The sequence below is a fragment of the Macaca nemestrina genome, chromosome 13 (assembly GCF_043159975.1).
Source record: "Macaca nemestrina isolate mMacNem1 chromosome 13, mMacNem.hap1, whole genome shotgun sequence".
Lineage (NCBI taxonomy): Eukaryota > Metazoa > Chordata > Mammalia > Primates > Cercopithecidae > Macaca > Macaca nemestrina.
Genome location: NC_092137.1, coordinates 42,410,818 through 42,431,281, shown reverse-complemented (window position 1 = coordinate 42,431,281; position 20,464 = coordinate 42,410,818). Strand labels below are relative to the sequence as shown.

The window sequence follows — 20,464 nt, the reverse complement described above, 5'->3', positions numbered from 1 at the left end:
TTAGCCTCCCCAGTAGCTGGGACCACAGGTACCCGCCACCATGCCCAGCTAATTTCTGTATTTTCAGTAGAGACATGGTTTCACCATGTTGGCTAGGCTGGGCTCAAACTCCTGACCTCAAGTCATCCGCCCACCTCAGCCTCCCAAAGTGCTAGAGACTAGGACTAATTTAGAGATAGGTCCTTCAGGCTGAACTCTTAAAAAGTAGATTTAGAATGGTCACTACTGATTCCTACGGAAATGAAAACAAAAACATTCCCAGAGAGCTTTTATGCTCTTTTCCCTCAAAAAATCTAGCAAAGACAGGTTTTAGGTTTAAAAGATTTATGGTGGACTAGGAAGAACACAAGCATGAGACTCAAGAAGAAATTACTAGTTTTTTCATTAAAATGATTTCAATTGAGGATATTATTCTAAAACATTGTATTTCTATAATTTCGGTAAATCATAATTCTTACTAAATTGATATTTTAGAGTAAAATCATCTACTCAAACTTAACAGTGAGGTGATACCTACCTACATGCCTGTAAAGCTACTTATTAGCTAGTGTTTATTTACAGAGTGATCATTAATGTCCACTTTTTAACTCAGCAAAGAACTTTATGTGTATGGAAGCATTTCCTCTTGGCAAAACAACATGGGCCAGGCGTGGTGGCTCACGCCTGTAATCCCAGCATTTTGGGAGGCTGAGGTGGGTTGATCACGAGGTCAGGAGTTCAAGATCAGCCTGGCCAAGATGGTGAAACCCCATCTCTACTAAAAATACAAAAAAGTAGCTGGGCGTGGTGGTGGGCACCTGTAATCCCAGCTACTTGGGAGGCTGAGGCAGAGAATTGCTTGAACCTGGGAGGTGAAGGCTGCAGTGAGCCGAGATTGCGCCGCTGCACTCCAGCCTGGGTGACAGAGTGAAACTCCATCTCAAAACAAAACCAAACCATGATAAAGATGATAGTCTTATGAACTGAGTTAAAAATAATAAATTTTAGGTTATACCAATAAAATGACACTTGAAAGGGTTGTTTTCAATTCTTTTTTTCCCCCACAGTTCTAATATTTCCATGAGTTTTACATTTCTGTTACTTAACATTTGGGCTTAGGGGCCTTTGCATAAGCACATAAATAAAATTCAACTAATAAAATCTAATCTAGGCCAGGTGTTGTGGCTTATGCCTGTAATCCCAATGCTTTGGGTGGCCAAGGTTGGAGGATTGCTGAGCCCAGGAGTTAGAGATCAGCCTGTGCAACATAGTGAGACCTGTCTCTACAAAAAGTAAATTAGCCGGCGTGGTGGTGTGCCCTGTAGTCTTAGCTACTTGGGAGGCTGAGGCTGGAGGATCATTTGAGCCCTGGAGTTTGAGGTTGCAGTGAGCTGTGATTAAGCCACTGCACTCCAGCCTGGGTGAAGTGTGAGACCCTGACCAAAAAAGGAAAAAAAAGATGAAGATAAAGTATAGCATATCTTGCTTGTTATATAATTTTCCAGTGATTGAGTAGTATGGAACTATATATATATTTAGCAAGTCTAAGTAAGGTTTAAAGATTAACTGAACAGTCTTTAGTTCTCACTCAGACAAATCAAAACTACTTGACAGTTAAATCTTAGGCCAAATTAAGATAATCAAAGGGTTGTAAAACTAACAACAAATATTCCCAGTATACCCATCATGCTAGTGATAAGACAGTCAAGATATAAACTGAAGAACTCTATGAGTTTAAATCATTTTGCATATGAGTATTGCCTTACAGGATATTATAACTTCTCACTGATATATAATACTATATATAACATCATATATATAATATATATATAACACTATATATAATATATATGCACACAGATTTTAAGTACATAGCGCAATAAAGTTTTACAAATTGAACACATTGCTATTCAGCATTCAGAACAAGAAACAAAACATTAGTAACATTCCATAAATACCCTAGATCCCCTTTCCAGTCACTATCCCCTTCCCCTATTTAACCATTATCCTCCTGACTCTTAGCAGTAAAGATTAGTTTTCTCTGTTTCATTCAAATGGAATTATACACAATGCATTCCTTCATGTCTGGGTTATTTTCTTAACATTTCATTTGTAAGATCCATTTGTGTTGGTGCACATAGTTGTACCTTGTTCGTTCTATTTGCTCTATTGTATTCTTTTGTACGAAAATATCACATTATTGACTTATCCATTCTCCTGCTGATGGGCAGGGTAGTTTCCATATTTTTGGCTACCATAAACAGCACTGCTATTTGCGTTCTAGCAAACACATGTATATATTTCTGCTGAGATGAACAATTTGGGCCAGAAGGCATGCATATGTTCGACTTTAGGTTATGTCAAATAGTTTTCCGAAATTCATTAAACTGTTCCTAAATTCACTAAGGAACAATCCACAAAGTTCCTAAATTCACTAAAATTTATCTTTCTGCTCTAAAAGTGTCCTTTCCTCCATGTCCCACAAAACTCCCATAATCCAGAATACAGCTGCCAACGCCTAAGAACTGAAGAGATAATATGGTTATATCAACTTATATGCCCAGCAGACTGTGTAAGAGTTCCAGTTACTTAGAATCCTCACCAATCTTAGTATTTTTGTCTTTCTCATGTAAGATATTTTGGTAAGTGCACAGTGGTATTGAACTTGAGTTTTAATTTGAATTTCTTTGATAATTAATGAGGTTGAGTACCTTTACATATGCTTATTAATCACCTGGACACCCTGTTTTATGTAGTACCGGAAGTCTTTTGCTGTTTAAAAAACTGTCTTTTTCTTACTGAACTATAGATGTTTATATATTCAGAACATGAGTGTTTTGTTGGAAGTATGTATCACAAATACTTTCTCACACTCTTAAAGGTGTCTTGATAGGCTGGGCCTGGTGGCTCACACCTGTAATCCCAGCACTTTGGGAGGCTGAGATGGGAGGATCACTTGAGGTGAGGAGTTTGAGACCAGCCTGGCAACATGGTGAAACTCTGACTCTATTTTAAAAATACAAAAATTAGCTAGGCATGGTGGTGCATGCCTGTAATCCCAGCTACTCAGGAAGCTGAGGCAGGAAAACCACTTGAACCCAGGAGGTGGAGGCTGCAGCAGTGAGCCAAGATCACGCCACTGCACTCCAGCCTGGGTGAAAGAATAAGACTGTCTCAAAAAAAAAAAAAAAAAAAAAAAAGGCGTCTTGATAAAGAGAAGTTTTTAATATGATTTATCTTTTTCTCTCATTATAGTTAGTACTTTATATGCCTTGTTTAAATCTACTTATAAAGGTGTTCTGTATTTTCTTCTAAAAGCTTTACTGTTTTTTACCTTTCATGCTAAGATGCATAATCCATCTAAAACAGATTTTTCTGAATGCTGTGAGGTAGGGGTCAAGGCTAATTTTTTTTCACATGAGTATCCAATTAATCCACCACCATCCACTGAAAACATTATTCTTTGCCCACTGCATTGCCACCTTTGGCATTAGTCAAGCAACTGATTTGTGTAACCTGTTTCTATATTCTCTTCCATTGATCTACGTTTGAACCACAATATCTTATAATAAGTCTTCATATTTCATATTTTATGTACTTTAACCTTATTCTTTTTTTGTTTTTTTTTGAGACAGAGTCTGGCTCTGTCACCCAGGCTGGAGTGCAGTGGCGCGATCTCGGCTCATTACAAGCTCTGCCTCCCGGGTTGTCATTCTCCTGCCTCAGCCTCCCGAGTAACTGGGACTACAGGCGCCTGCCACCACACCGGGCTAATTTTTTGTATTTTTAGTAGAGACGGGGTTTCACCGTGTTAGCCAGGATGGTCTCGATCTCCTGACCTCGTGATCCACCCGCCTCAGCCTCCTGGGATTACAGGTGTGAGCCACTGCGCCTGGCCAACCTTATTCTCTTTATTCACAATTGTCTTGACTATTCCCTATACCTTCCCCTTCATATTTCCACATATATTCAGTTTGTCAACTCCTATGAAAGCTGAGTTTTAACTATGCTGAATGTATAGCTCAATATGCAAAACTGACATCTTTATTGTCTCCTATCCATGATTATGTAATATCCCTCCTCTTTAATTTCTGTCAGTAAGGTTTTTAAGTTGCCTTACTTTTATTTTTATTTTGAAAATTTTAAAAAAAAATTTTGAGACAGGGTCTCGCTCTGTTGCCCAGGCTGGAGTGCAGTGGCACAATCTCAGCTCACTGCAGCCTCAATCTCCTGGTCTCAGTTGATCCTTCCACCTCAGCCTCCCAAATAGCTGGAACTACAAGTGTGCACCACCATGCGCTGATTTTTTTTTTTTTTTTTTTGGTAGAGACAAGGTCTCATTATGTTTGCCCAGGCTGGTCTCAAACTCCTGGGTTCAAGCGATCCTCTGGCCTTGGCCTCCCAAAGTGCTCGGATTATAGGCGTGAGCCACAGCACCTAGGTCCTTACTGAATTTTAATATTAATTTTTTATTGTTTTTCATGAGAGGTCCCGCAAGCTCGGGTCATCTGGACTGCCCTCGCCTTACTGAATTTTAAACTTACATAAATTAAAAAGTTATACATCCACTCCTCAAATCCTTGTGACTTAAGCAATGATGGAGCTCATCTACAGTAGAACAGGTCTATTTACAGTAGAATAAGGTCAAAACAGGGAGAAGAGGAGAAGACAGTCAACCTGTAATCCAGCCCCTGAATCAAGGCATTTCTGAGTCAAAATCTCCCTCTGACCTTTACTAGAGGCTTTCTCTTCCTCCCTAAACAGGAGTCAATACAACCTCTGTTTTGATTAAGTTAACTTTATTTTTATTATTTTTTGAGACGAAGTCTTGCTCTGTCACACAGACCGGAGTGCAATGGCGCAATCTTGGCTCACTGCAACCTCCACCTCCAGGATTCAAACAATTCTCTTGCCTCAGCCTCCAGGGTAGCTGGGGTTACAAGCACCCACCACCACATCTGACTAATTTTTTTTTTTTTGTATTTTTAATACAGCTGGGGTTTCACCATGTTGGCCAGGCTGGTCTTGAACTCCTGACCTCTAATGATCTACCCACTTTGGTCTCTCAAAGTGCTGAGATTACAGGTGTGAGCAACCATCCCTGGCCAGATTAAGTTAATTTCAATTGTTTTGCAGTCGCTTGTACTAGGAAGTGTTATAATGCAGATATTTGGGACACGGTGTTTAGAGAACTTCCTGACTACCTGGATGTGAGAAGCGAGGTAAAAAGGGCCATGAATGATGTCCAAGTTTCTAGCTTAGGTAGCTAGGTGAAATGCGGTGTCAATCACTAGGGAATGAAACTGGTGGTTGGGGGCTAGGAAAGATAATTAGGTACAGATTTGAACATATTGATTTTCATTTGTGGTAGAGGACATTCAAATAAAGATGTCTACGATGCAACTAGAAATATGAGTTAAACCTATTAGAGATCTGGGCTGGAGATAACTGATACGGGACTCAGCAGATAGAAAATGAGGCCATGGGAGCAGCATATAGTATCAGTGGAGCATCTCGAATAAAACTCTGAAGAACACCAACATTTAAGGTCCTGGAAAGGAGATCAAGAAATGGCCAGTAGGAGGAAAACCACAAGACTTCATCTGGTAAACCTTACTACGAAGAATCAAAATTGATATATTTCATTTTCATGCAACTTCCCTATGTTTCAATTTTAAATTAGTCTGAATAACTGGAAGTCAATCTATATCTTCATTTATGTTTTCTAGTTTGAGGTTTTCTGACAACTTATATTCCTTTTAAGTACAATCAAATCTACTTCTTTCAAAATGTTAAGTTAAACATCATATAATCTTTTTGCCCAACAAGCTAAAAGCTTGAAGCTTACTCAAAACAAAACTGTTAAGAGAGAGGAGTTGGAGAGAAATGTGATGTTATTTAAGAGTATGGCAAATATTACACAGACTTTTTAAAGCCATTTTGTCACTTTGAATCTTTAAAAAAGCCTGTCAGAGGGAGAAGTCCATTTCTGGCTCATATAAACACAGCTTCAATGCATTTTACATTCTTCTCTTGCAATTTACAGCTTGATCCACACAGAGATCAACCCTTGTACTGTAAAGAGTTACAATGCAATTATAGCAATTATAAATGCTATAGAATTTTCTAAAATAATCCTACAAACATAATTAAGACCAAAAAACTTATCATAAGCCCTCCAGTTACATCAGCCATATTCCTACTGAATTTTTCCTCTAGATTTCTAAAACTTTAAAGATGGAATGAAATTACATATTTTATTAAAGAAGAAAACCAAGAAGAGTGTTCAGTCTTAATTTTGAGATCAGACATCCATCTACTCTGGCATTTCAGGACTATAGTAATGTCTGAAATATTGAAATTGCTTCAAGTTGCTTGACTATTTTATCTTGTATAACTATAGTGTTAATATCTTAAGGATTATGACAAATCACTAAATTTGTTGAATTTGGCCAGATCTGCTTTTGCGGCTTAAGAACAGATTGTTCCAATACCGATATAGTTCCAAATACCTGCAAAACAAATAATGTACTCTAAAAAATAATACTCAGTTTTTTAAAAATTTACCTTTATTTCTGCTCCTTTTGCTTTTTTCTGCCAGTCCCATACAGTAAGCATATGTTCATTGGAGTCATCAATAACACATAAATGAACACCTGAATCCTAAAGAAAAATCAATTAAAGGCATTTTAAAATTCACTGATAGGGCTGACATTCTAAGAAAGAAATACCATATTATTAAAACTGCTAATAGGAAGATAACCCAAAATCCTTTAAACTCATCACTCTTTGAAACATAATGCACTATTTACCACAATTATATTTTCCTCAAAAATATAAAGATTCTTTTAAAAAATGTTCTATTTAAATCCCCTCATCCCTCCATGTTGGTTTCCACTTGCCATCTAGTCACTCCTGTTATTCAGAGATAGTGACTAATTTTGAGGCTATCCTAGTCCCTTCTGCATCTTGTGCTTCCTTCTTGCTGCCTGTATTAAGGTATTTTTCCTTGTGGTAAGAAGAAATGTACATAATTTCATAACTTTGTTCCTCACTAAATTTTGACAGTTTGACAGAATAAGCTAAAATTCATGGCTATTTTAAAGTTTGCTGATTTCAGTTTTCTGTGAGATATCTGACTTACATTAACACCAATAAACAACCTAAGTAAAATTATAATGAAATTCCTTTTTTATAATGAAATTTCCTATTTTTCTGAAACCATTCTCATTCACGTATTTTAAGTCTCCCAGTTTAAGAAAAATAACTATAGATGATATTAAATGATTTTTTAAATAGTAGCATTTGTGAAATATGCTTTACAATGTTATGGAACACAGAAACATTGTAGGGAAGAGTGAGAGGCACTGAGGAAGGGCAGAGCTTACTCTCTTCTCCTCTTTATCTTTCTCTTAGCCTAAATTGGAATATTATCTGAATTAGAAAAGATAGAGTTATGAGGCAATACAAGATGGTCTTAACACTGTAACAATGGTTATCAACAACTGGATGACAGTACCTGCTGTAGAGATTTATGGGAGAAAATAAAGTAGCAAAAGTATTTCCTTTATGACCTCTTATCTCCTTTTCTAAATGTCTTTCTCCCAATTCCTGACTTGTTAGACCCTTGACATTCAGTGCCTTCAAGCTAGCAAAGTTCCTAAATTCACTAAAATTTATCTTTCTGCTCTGAAAGTGTCCTTTCCTCCGTGCCCCACAGAACTCCCATAATCCAGAATATAGTTGCCAACGCCTAAGAACTGAAGAGATAAAAATAAGTGTTTTTATTTATCTTTGAAATTAAAAAAGTATATATCCTAAAATACAGAAGGTTACCTGTATACTTTATAATCACAATGACATACAATTCAAGAAAAAACCAGAATGTTTAAATGAGTAAGATCTTGTCTTATTTTACCCTTGGAATAAAGCCTCAACACTTAGAAAAGACCGCTAGGGAAAATTTTAAACCCATGTTGTCATCAATTCAAAACCAAGATAATTCATGACTTTAGGAAATACAAAGGTTTGATTGTTTCTGCTGCTCAAATATGACGTTAAGAAAAGCCAATATTTGCACAGAATTGGCCCAGTTTCCTGTGAATTTTTAAAATAAAATAGATCTTTTCTATGATTCAAGGTAAGGCAAAAATACATCCTATTGCTTGTCTAAAATTGTACTTTGCTTTGTATATATTCCTCTAACCACTTCCTGCTACTACACGGGAGCTCTACTTCAAGGCAGCATAATTAAAGTAAAATATCTTGCATCCTAACTAAACCAAAGTACTTTAGCACTCAAGTTGAAATGCTAGCCATTTAGCAATAGGTAATATGTTAGCAATAGCTAGCAGCTCATTTTTCAATTCAGGATTATCGTTTTATGGACACATAAACACACAACTGAGCTTAACTTCTTTCCTGCTTTTTTGTTCAGCTTGCTTACTTCTCTAAAAATTGTCACTTACTGCTTTTGAAAAATCCAGGCATCCTACTCCACGCTCAAAAGTGCCAAGTCCAATAATCTGCAGTGTGGACAGAGTAACAGAATCCCACACTCTGACGTGGGGTTGTAGAGGCTGCAAAAACACAAGATAGCAGGGCTAACTGGACAGGTGGATGCAAATAAATACCAATAGCACACAGAACTAATGCCATTTAAAAAATAGGGATGGATAAGCTTCTACTAAAAAATTACTAGACTTAGACATGCCCCCAAATAAATCTTAAGTAGGTATTTTCTTATACTGTGAAAATAACAATAGCAGCAAATAACTTGTGTATTTACTATGTTATACATACTATTCTAAGTATGACACATATTAATTCATTTAATCCTATGAGCTATAGGTACACTATTATAATTATCATTTCACAGATGAGGAAATTGGAATACAGAGATTTAAATAACTTGCCCAAAGTGATACCGCTATTAAAAGGTTGAGTCAGCCAGGCGCAGTGGCCCACCACACCTGTAATCCCAGCACTTTGGGAGGCTGAGGCGGGTGGATCACGAGGTCAGGAGATCAGGACCAACCTGGCTAACACAGTGAAACCCTGTCTCTATTAAAAATACAAAAAATTAGCCAGGCATGGTAGCACACGCCTGTAGCCCCAGCTGCTCAGGAGGCTGAGGCAGGTGAATCGCTTGAACCTGGGAGACGGAGGTTACAGTGAGCCAAGATCATGCCACTGCACTCCAGCCTGGGAGACAGAGTGTGACTCCATCTCAAAAAAAGAAAGAAAAAAAAAGGTGGAGTCAGGATTCTAATTCTAGGCAAATTTGCTCTGGATACTTTGCTTTTAGCATTACTAATCTTCATTCCTGAGAAAATAACACTTTTTAATCAATGTCCAATAAACTACTAAATAGCCCTTAAACAGCATTTGCAACTGGAAGGGGTCTTAGAAGTTATCCAGTAGAAACCTTCCACTCCTCTGAAGCCTGAGAACGTCATGAGTATAGTCATACATACGTTACTCAGTCACCATTAATATTCACTGTTGATCCTTAGAAATAAGGTATTTGTTATACAAACCAACTGAATAATATCAAACAGTAACTGAAACTCTAAGTCGTATCAGTTCTAGTCACATATAAAATCAAGAGTTAGCTGGGCATGGTGGCACACACCTGTAGTCCAGCTACTCACTCAAGAGGCCAAGGCTGGAGGATCCCTTGAGCCCAGGAGCTTGAGCCCAGCCTGGGCAACAAAGTGAGATTCCACCCCTATAAATAAATAAATAATTAAGTAAATAAGGATCAACAGGTCCATCAACTAAGGGAAACTGCAGTATCTTCTGGCAGACACTGGTAAGTTATTTTATATAAAGAAAAATGTAATGAGCATATCAGTTTTCCCATTTTTATAGTAAATAGTTTAAGGGAGAACACTTATTTTTTAGCAACAAAATTTATTAGTATGACTCTGTCTTTTAAAGTGTTCTTATACACTAATGTTTTTTCCATGCTTATACTAGAAATTCCTCAGTACTTAAATTTCAAAAGAATAAAACAAATGAGTTGTGGTTAAAATTACAATAGATTCCACTCTAACAGCAATGTCTCTAGGTACAGAATGCATAACGCTATGCCACTCACCCTTCCATCTTTATCCACGCCAGCTATCTGTCCAGTTGCAATCCTAATTTTGTCAGGATGTATAGCAAGGCTAAAAAGCAGTATTAAGAATGATTTTAAACACAGGAAACATGAAACAGCAGAATACCTTTGTATCAACATTTTTCAAATAAGCAGTTTTTAATCATTAAAAGAACGCATTTATCTGTTTTCTTTAGCAAATCAAACTAATATCAAATATCTGAAGATTTCTGAATTTTCAGCTGTACTTTTTATTTGTGAAGCTGCACAGATGAATGAAACATTAAGTTCAAAGAAAATATTTATTTACAACTGTGGCATGCTAAAGAACTGTTTTCATTTGTTCAAGTTCCTTTTTAGTCCATGCACATAGGCATACAAATCACATGACTTTATTATAGTGAAGATGCAATATTGTGCTGTGTAATTTTAATCTATTAAAGTTACAAGCTTTTTTTCCTTTTGCTACATAATCCTCATACATACTGACTTGACAGCTCTTCCATCTTTTAGGCCATTTCTTACTTTTCAACAAAACAGCAATGAGCATCTTCACACATAGTGCCTTCAACCTTTTAATTAGTTCTTAGTGCTAAATTCTTGTAAGTCAAACTGAGGCAAGGAATTTTTAAATAGAAATGGGAAGTAGTGTAGCATATGTACCTAAATTACTCACAGTACGTATACAAGTGACTAGCAAAATTTTGAAAAAGACATCCTTATGTCCGTATCTAGACTCTTTCAACAATGGTTGAACACTGTGAACATTCTCCTGTTCTTAAATATTTGTACTTAAGAATACATCAGAGGAATATTTACATATTAATACATAAAGTGCTTCCTCATTCTTTACAGCTTAAATGGTGGCCTATAGGTAGGTACACCACAACCTCACCAGTAAGTCCCCAACTGAAAAATACTTAGGCTGTTTCTAATCTTTATCACAAACAATGCTGCAGTAAATAGTTTTGTACATACATTATTCTGCGAGTGTAAAAGGCAATATTTTAATCAACTCCAAAAGTTCAATATCTATGTAATATTCTAATAGTCATCTATTAATTTTTTTCTAGATAAAGATACAGGTGTCAGAATAGTATAGACATAAAAGCTTTTAAATGTTAGAAAACATCCAGTCAGTCCTTGGATCTAAGGGGGGAAAAGGGTAGTAAATTTAAAAAGTTGGAAAATATTAATAAGCAGTAAATAAATGCATTTAACTAAAAGGTAACAAAATAATTTAAAAGAATGCCTAAGCATTTAAAAGGAATTCTCACATTTGTAGTTTGACATCCTATGGCATACTTATGATCCTTACTCAGCTATGATTTCTTTCTTTCCAAAAGAATAAAGCTTCAAGTCTAAAATTGATCTACATAGGACAAATCCTCAATAAATATTAAGTAACCAATAATCACTTTCAGAAACCTGAAAATGTCCAGTCTGTCCTATATACATTTCATACTACAGACCAGAGAAGAGAAGGACTGTAAGACATCTGAGAAAGCAGAAGAGGTTCCAATCATGATTTATGGAGGATGTGTTTTGTTGCTGCTGATACCACACCACCATTTTGGAGGTCTAAAGTCTTTTTTTCTTTTTAAAATATATTCAACAGATGACCCATAATATTTTTACATTCTGAGCTTTCCACAAGAAATCACTTTCAACAAAACCCAAATTTAAAAAATACAAAATGAGGGTTTGAAAGAACAAAAATCAACCAATGTTAAATGATACCAACCATTTCACACAGTCTGTATGACCCAGATAGTGTCGTTGAGTTCTCTCCTCATAATTAAATAGTACTACCACTGATGCAATGAAATAAACTATTTCCCCGGTCGGAAGAAGGTAAACATTAGCTCTACAGTCCTTTCCTCGATAACCATATCTTAATAGAAAAAGAGTCAAGGTTTTAAATAAACACAGTTTTCAAGGTGTTAACAGATTTTTCATGTATACTTATAGAATTAGGAAGGTACCATGAAGAAAACTGAACTAGAACTAGAAAACTCATGTCCTGGATGGGCAGAGTGACTCACACCTGTAATCCTAGCCCTTCAGGAGGCCAAGGTGGGAGGATCACTTCAGCTCAGGAGTTTTTGAGACTAGTGTGGGCAATAGTGAGACCCCGTCTGGACAGAAAATAAAAAAAAAATTAGCCAGGTATGGTGGCCCACGCCTGTAGTCCCAGCTACTTGGGAGGCTAAAGTGGGAGAATCACTTGAGCCCAGGAGGTCAGGTCAAGGCTGCAGTGAGCAAGATCGTGCCACTGCACTCCAGCCTGGGCCACAGAGACACTGTCGCCACCCGCCCCCACCACCTGCCCAAGAAAAGGAAAACTCATATCCTGCCATTAGCCCTAGCGCAACCTAACTCTTTTAATATGTTTAAATCTTAGCTTCCTCATTTACCAGACAAATATATATTAAGATCCTAATGTGTATCAAGCATAAAGGTGAATATTCAGTTCTGAACAAAAATATTCAGTTCTGAACAAAAATATTCAGTTCTGAACAAAAAGACAGGGCCTGTCTCTGGAGCTTATCCTCTGGCAAAGAAAACAAATAATCACCAAATATAAAACTATAAATTATGGGAAAAAACCAAAAAACGGACTGCTAGGAGAAAGCCTAAATGGAAGACCTAATTTAGGTAGAGAGAAAAAGAGAGAGAAGGGAGGGACCAAAAGAAGGCCTATCTGGAAAAGGGATATTTATGCTGGACCTACATGATAAATAAGGAATAGCCAGGAACAGTTTGGTAAGCAGAATGTTTGTTAAAAATATGTTGTACAGAATTAAAGGATTGGTGAGTGTGTCCAAGCTGATACCGGCCTAAGGAGGGAATAATGCAAGGGATGTGGGAGGAAGTATAGGAGAATGGAGGCAGACAATGGAGTTCAAACTACTAGTTCTTTTTTGTTTCACTGAGTTTCTTGGAGGTTCTAAGAGAAGTGAAAATTTCTAGGTGAAATTAGGAAAACTCTCCTTTAACAGTTAGTCATTTAAAAAAAAGTCTGGCTGAAAAGTTAATTCTGAATTAGAATCAGCCTTGTTAATGTGAGGTTACAAAATGCTTAACTGATGTTTTCTTATTTAATTCCTACAGCAGCCCCTGTGAGGTATGGGTTATTAACCCCCTTTATAAGTAAAGAAAGTTAAGGTTCACAGGGAGTAAGTGGCAGGGCCAAAACTCAAACACTAGTCTTCCAATTCCAGTCTAGTGCCTTTTCTAGCATACCACAAGTACCTGCCACGATGTTCGCAAAATATTGTTTGTCCTTTCCAAAGATATAAACTTTGATGGCTTTAAATTGCTAACAGCAAAGAATTAGAGATAATATCTCCCTTTTTTGTTTGTTTTTTGAGACAGAGTCTTCCCCTGTCGCCCAGGCTGGAGTGCAATGGCCTGATAATTGGCTCACTGCAACCTCAACCTCCCGGGTTTAAGTGATTCTCCTGCCTCAGCCTTCCGAGTAGCTGGGATTACAGGTGTGTGCCACCACGCCTGGCTAATTTTTTGTTTTTATCTTTAGTAGAGACAGGGTTTCACAAAGTTGGCCAGACTGGTCTTGAACTCCTGACCCTGTGATCCGCCTGCCTCAGCCTCCCAAAGTGCTGTGATTACCAGCGTGAGCCACCGCGCCTGGCCTGATGTTTCCTTTTATTTAAGTAGCTGTTACTTTTTTTTTTTTTTTTTTTTTTTTTTGTATAAAGACAATTTTGACAGAGAATAGGTTAAGTAATTTGTCAAACTAGAGACAAAGCAAATGAATTTGCTGTCATGGTAGAGAAGGATACGCCCACTCCAGTTTGAGCTTCTCAGAAGGCAGTTCTGTTCTGATGTCATCATAGTTGTCAACATCAGAAGGAATGAACATGGTAATTGGCCGACCGCGCATAAACATTTTAATATATTCTCCTTCTGTTGAAATATAAGACAAAAGTTAAATCATACATATTTTCTGTATAGTCATACAAAAGTGGATTATTAATGCGATACAATAAAAACAAGACAAAAATGACTACTTCAAAGTTTTAGCCTCATTATATACAATTGTTTTTGTTACATGGTAGTCCTGTATCCATGGGGGATTGATTTTAGGAACACCTTCCTCAGATACCAAAATCCATGGATGCTCAATTTCCTGACACAAAATGGTATTTGCATATAACCTGTATATTTTAAATCATCTCTAGATTACTCATAATACGATGTGAATGCTACGTAAATAGTTGTTATACTGTATTGTTCAGAAAAGAATGACAACAGTCTGCATATATTCAGTATAACAGACAATCTTTTTCCCCAAATATTTTCCGCCCATGGTTGGCTGAATCTGTGGATGCAGAACCCATGGATACAGAGCGCCAACTACATTATACAGCATATAGAAAACAAAGTGATACTATAAAGTCCTAGTCCAAAACATCGTAGGGGAAAAAAAAAACCAATGGCCATCTCCTTAACTGAGAATAATTTTTTCAGAATTAAAATATAATTTATCTAAGTTGACACATTTCTACAAGAAGGCCAGGAAGGCTGAGTAGAAAAACACAAAAGAAAATTTTGTGACAACAGTTTTCCTAACACTTGAAAAGAAGAGTGAGATTATTTGAATAGACAACAACCATGTCTACCACACTACTGGATGAACCTACAGATGTTAAATGGCGTAAGTTTTTCTTATGCCAGGAAACAATCAACAATAAAAAGGCCACCTACAGGAGAAAATATTTGCAAGCCATATATCTAATAAAGGGTTAATCTCAAAAATATATAAGGAACTCAATAGTTAAATAACTGACTTTAAAATGGACTAAGGACATTTTTTCTTTTGTCTTTTCTCCAAAGACATAAAAACAGCCAACAGGTATATAAAAAACTGTTCAACATCACTAATCATCAGAGAAATGCAGATCACAATCACAATGAAATATTACCTTATACCTGTCGAATGGCTATTAATAATAATAATAATAATAATAATAATAATAATAAAAAGACAGCTAGGTGCAGTGGCTCATGCCTGTAATCTCAGCACTTTGGGAGGTCGAGATGGGCAGATCATGAGGTCAGGAGATCGAGACCATCCTGGCTAACACAGTGAAACCCCGTCTCCACTAAAAATACAAAACATTAGCTGGGTGTGGTGGCGGCTGGCCTGTAGTCCCAGCTACTCGGGAGGCTGAGGCAGGACAATGGAGTGAAACGGGGAGGTGGAGCTTGCAGTGAGCTGAGACCACGCAACTGCACTCCAGCCTGGGAGACAGAGCGAGACTCTGTCTCAAAAAAAAAAAAGGCATCAAGTATTGATGAGGACGTGGAGAAACTTGAACACTTGTACACTGCTGGTAGGAATGCAAAATGGTATAGTCACTATGGAAAGTAGGATGAAGGTTCCTCAAAAAGTTAAAAACACAACTACCATATGATGCTGCAATCCCACTACTGGGTATTTTTTAGAAGAACTGAAATCAGTATCTTGAAGATATATCAGTATTCTCAGGTTCACAGTAGCACTGTTCACAATAGCCAAGATGTGGAAACAACCTAAACTCAACTGAATAATGAAAATGTGGCTCATGTATACATACACACACACACACACACACATATATATATATAAAATCTCGCAATAACAGAAAACAAAAACATGACCTCAAGATTTCAAATGTCATACTCCGAGATTTTCAAGACAGTGCTAAGAAACAGTTTTCTTATTGGCAGGATAGGTGTCTTGTATTTACATAAACCAATAGGTGTTTATAAGAACTGCAACAGTCTAAAACTAAAATGTTAAAAAACACAAGTCTAGAATCAAATCCATATTATACATCTTTTTTTTTTTTTTTTTTTTTTTAAAAGAGCGTTTCACTCTTGTTGCCCAGGCTAGAGTGCAATGGCGCCATCTTGGCTCACTGTAACATCCGCCTCCCGGGTTCAAGCAATTCTCCTGCCTCAGCCTCCCAAGTAGCTGGGATTATAGGCATGTGCCACCATGCCTGGCTTTTTTTTTTTTTTTTTTGTATTTTTAGTAGAGACGGAGTGTCATCATGTTGGTCAGGCTGGTCTTGAACTCATGACCTCAGGTGATCCGCCCGCCTCAGCCTCCCAAAGTGCTGGGATTACAGGCATGAACCACCGTGCCTGGGCAACATTACACATATTTTACAAAAGAAAATACTTCATGCAACTGATGGAATTTTTTCTTTTTTTCGAGACGGAGTCTCATTCTGTCACCCAGGCCTGGAGTGCAGTCGCACGAGCTTGGCTCACTGCAAACTCTGCCACTGGGTTCAAGTGATTCTCCCCACTCAGCCTCCCAAGTAGCTGGGATTACAGGCACGCGCCACCACAACCGGCTCATTTTTGCACTTTTAGTAGACATGGGGTTTCACCACGTTGGCCAGATTGGTCTCAAACTTCTGACCTCAAGTGATCTGCGCCCCCTCGGCCTCCCAAAGTGCTGGGATTACTGGTGTGAGCCACCGTACCCAGCCACAATTGTTTCTTACTCCTTTGAAAAGAAAAAACCAAAAAAACCCCACTTAACCCTGCCTCTAGCATCCCAGTGACCTCCATATAACAGGTTTAATAATATTGATGGTGATTGTGAAATGGTTACAGAAGGACCTAAAGGAGAGACAAAGACTTAGTACAGATACATGGGAAATGTCTAGCACTTGCCAACTTGTCTGGCATGATATGAAAATAGCATTAGAATCAGACTGAAAATGTGATCAACAACCAGAGGCTGATACAACCTTAGGATCTCTAATAATGACTTAAACGACCTAAGGAGAAGAGTATGTAATAATGCAGTAGTTTATATAATGCAAACCATGAAGAGGAAGGAAAGATAAATTACTTCTTGAATATCTGCAAGTATTTTTTCAATCAGATTAAAAGGTTGTGCTTGGGCTGGGCATGGTGGTTCATGCCTGTAATCCCAGTACTTTGGAAGGCTAAAGCAGGCAGATCACAAGGTCAGGAGTTTGAGACTAGCCTGGCCAACATGGTAAAACCCCGTCTCTACTAAAAATACAAAAATTAACCGGGTGTGGTGGCACATGTCTGTAATCCCAGCTACTCGGGAAGCTGAGGCAGGAGAATCACTTAAACCCAGGAGGCGGAGGTTGCAGTGAGCCGAGATCATGCTACTGCACTCCAGCCTGGAGACAGAGCGAGACTCCGTCTCAAAAGAAAAAAAAAAAAAAAAAAGGTTGTGCTTGTTATGGGTGAGAAGTTCAAGTTATTTTTATTGTTATTACTCAGTGTAGCTGGCCTCAGAGTTTGATCTAAGAACAGGCTAAGGCCTCCCACACTATGGTTTTAACACCACATGATGTATGTCTTCATTACTTCCGAATCTAAGAGTGGGCTGTTTCCTGATGATTTTTAGCACAGCTGAAATTTGATAAGAAAATGACCAGCTGTAAATATTCCCTACTTCTGCAGTCATCCTGATCTGTATATCCTTGTTCTTATTTGTATAGTTTACTCTTTTCAAGTGTCAACTTGTTATATAACTTTTCCTCTAGTTTTTAAGATTACAAACTTTTTGAAGGCAGATATCTCATCCTTTGGAATTTACTCCAGGATCTTTGATCAGAGATGTACATCATAAATGTGTTCTGAATAAAAAAGACATTTAATAGATGCTTCTATCACCACTTAGAAAGGAGCGTAGGTACAGCAAAGGGGGAGGGTTAGTCATACTATCAAGGAAAAAAAAAAAGTCTCCTTTTTGAACAGGCACAGCTGAGAACACCATATTGGTTATCAAATGTCAAGCAGCCTAAGAAACCAAGTAGAAAAGTAAAGGCATGATCTAGTGCTTCTAACTTTTCTGATATGATATAAAAATGGCAATGCATATTAGGATGACAATGCTTTCACTATCTATAAATTGGTTATATATGTTAGAGATCAAGTATATAACCTAAGCACTTCAGACAATTTCCGGCAATACATTATAGTGAAAACAGCATGAGCTTTGGAAAAGTCTATGACTTGAATCTTAGCTTCATGCTTTGTTAGTTGCAAGACTGGCTTCATTTTCTCAATACATAAAGTGGTAATACTACCTACTATTTGGAATTATAAGTGATTAAATAAGATATCACACTGCAAAGCATAATATGAGGTTCTTGACAAACATTTATCCTTCTGCCTTTGAAAGGGATTTATGACCACTCTAAACACTGGTTAGCAATTGTTTATGATTTAGTACCCTATAGTATCTTTTCCTAAGCTTTAAAGTGACTGTCCACAGAACAGCAAGTATAAGTAAATAAACTAGAATTCTGCTGAGTCTATTATGTACACTTAAAAACAACACAAATTCATTTGCAGGAAATGAAACTGAGAGAAGTGGGAGAGTGCATGATGACTGAGGGTGGGGACACTGTATTCAAATACCCCATACTCCATCTCAGGGAGGGAGCAGCAAGGCCACTCCATGAAGAATGTGGACCCAGTGTTACTAAGTCTTCTTATTTTTCAAAAGAAATAGAAAATCTATAATTTATTGTGAAATCTGCCAATTTAAAAATGTTCCCTCCTCTACCAAAAAAAGGGAGAACACCATATGAAAACATACCTGTGGCCTGCACACAACACCAGTTTGCAACCTCTTCTTTTAAGACACTCTTTACCTTAGGCATTAGGTAAAATACATAGATGAAGAAGACCCTCTTTTTTCCCCAGTCATTGTCAAATTCTCACTGCAAACTTTTTCCTGAGATTCTCAGGCTTCTTGATCTTACAATCATAAAACTTACAGTCAGTATGTATTATCCCAATGCTACTTTCTGCCTGTCTTCACTATAAACCACCACCAGGAAACTTAATAACGGATGGGCGATGGGACTGATCAAAGCACAATAGGAGATCAGTAACAAAATACAAAGTCTAGTGGTCCAGAAGAGGAAAGTGAGGAAAACTACCTGCCTCATGATAGTAAACACAGTATGGAGTATTCAATAATGAAGCTGATGCTAACTTAAATATAAACAGCCTCAACATTTTATCTCCAACCTTGGTATGGTGAAAATTTCTGGGACTGAGAGGGTGAAGAGAACACAAGCTTTGTGATACAGACCTTGGTTCGAATCTCAGCTTTAGCACTTACTAGCATATGTTCAAACAAAATAAATATTCTTAAGTCAATCTGATCAGTGATAGAGTAGTTTAATTATTAAAAAAGAAATTCTGTAGGATATCATTCATGAAGGCTGTTGTTCATTTCCCGAGACACATATGTTGGGGCTGGATAAAATATTATAGCTCTCCTAGTCTAACCTCCTTTTACAGAAGGGGAAACCAAGGCTCAGAGAGATTAAATACATTTTTAGACTTTGGTCCAAAATTCTATTACTTATAACTCTGGAAACATTTTCACTCTAAAACTATGATCTAGACCTGCTCTGTCTAAAATTGCAGACACTGATTACTGAACACTTACCATGTGGCTAGTCTGAATTGAGATATGCTGGAAATATAAAATACAAACCAGATTTTGAAGACTTAATATGAAAAAAAAGTAAAATATCTCACTAATAATTTTTGTATACTGATCACACATCAAAATGACAGTATTTTGGCTACACTAAGTTAAAAATTTGTTATTAAAATATTACATGTGTCTTTTTAAAAATTTGACTAGAAAAATTTGAATTACATATGTGTTATACATTGTATTTCCATTAGGCAGTGCTGTTCAGATACTGGTAAGGGCCTCAGGCTAGTCCAATTACAAGGTGGCAACACAGCTTCCTTTCAATCCAAATAGTACTAGCTTGAGCTCTGAATCCCAACAGCTGGAAATTAGGGAGGACAGTAGAAGAGGAAGATGTTTCTGCTCTACTATCTTTGGAAAGAGTGATTGTTAGGTAAAAATTTGAAATACTTGATGTTGCCGTTTCCCTTCTGTGTCCTTCCCCCATTCCTCCTAATGCTTCCCCTTCAGTTTCCTTGGGTTTTGCTCTTCTGCTTTTGCATCTCCCTTAGGCCATCTGACACTCCAAGGTGTCCCAAATTGCAAAATGGTTATCATATTCCCTAATCAAAACTCCCATTCTTTTGAGACAGTTATCTCAGGTGTTCTGAGCAAAGCCATATTTTCAAAATGGTTCATACTCATGCATAAATAATTGGTTTTTAAAGTAATTTATATAAGATCCTTACAAAAACTTATTAATTGCTCACAAATTGTAGCAATGGAAAAGTTAAAAGTCAGGCAGAGTGGAGAAAGGAGATGGCACTGGGCATACTCCATTCCAAGATCAGTTCCTCCAGTGATTTTCTTTTTAAGCTTGCTTTACTTCTGGTCTTTGAGATTTTTTAAAAAGAAAAAAAAAGCCATTCAAAGGC

The 20,464-nt window shown here is 37.3% G+C and overlaps 1 protein-coding gene across 4 annotated transcripts in view; it reads right to left on the bottom strand.

The window, feature by feature from the left end:
• LOC105464913 (EMAP like 4) overlaps nt 1–20,464 on the bottom strand; it is a 161,828-nt gene that overhangs the window by 33,585 nt on the left and 107,779 nt on the right. For all 4 annotated transcript variants that reach the window (XM_011713045.2, XM_011713046.2, XM_011713048.2 and 1 more), the window contains 5 exons: nt 13,888–14,011; nt 11,826–11,975; nt 10,082–10,151; nt 8,448–8,558; nt 6,547–6,642 (listed from right to left, as the gene is read on the bottom strand). In XM_011713045.2, coding sequence (XP_011711347.1) covers nt 6,547–6,642; nt 8,448–8,558; nt 10,082–10,151; nt 11,826–11,975; nt 13,888–14,011 — 551 coding nt within the window. The remainder of the gene's footprint in view (nt 1–6,546; nt 6,643–8,447; nt 8,559–10,081; nt 10,152–11,825; nt 11,976–13,887; nt 14,012–20,464) is intronic.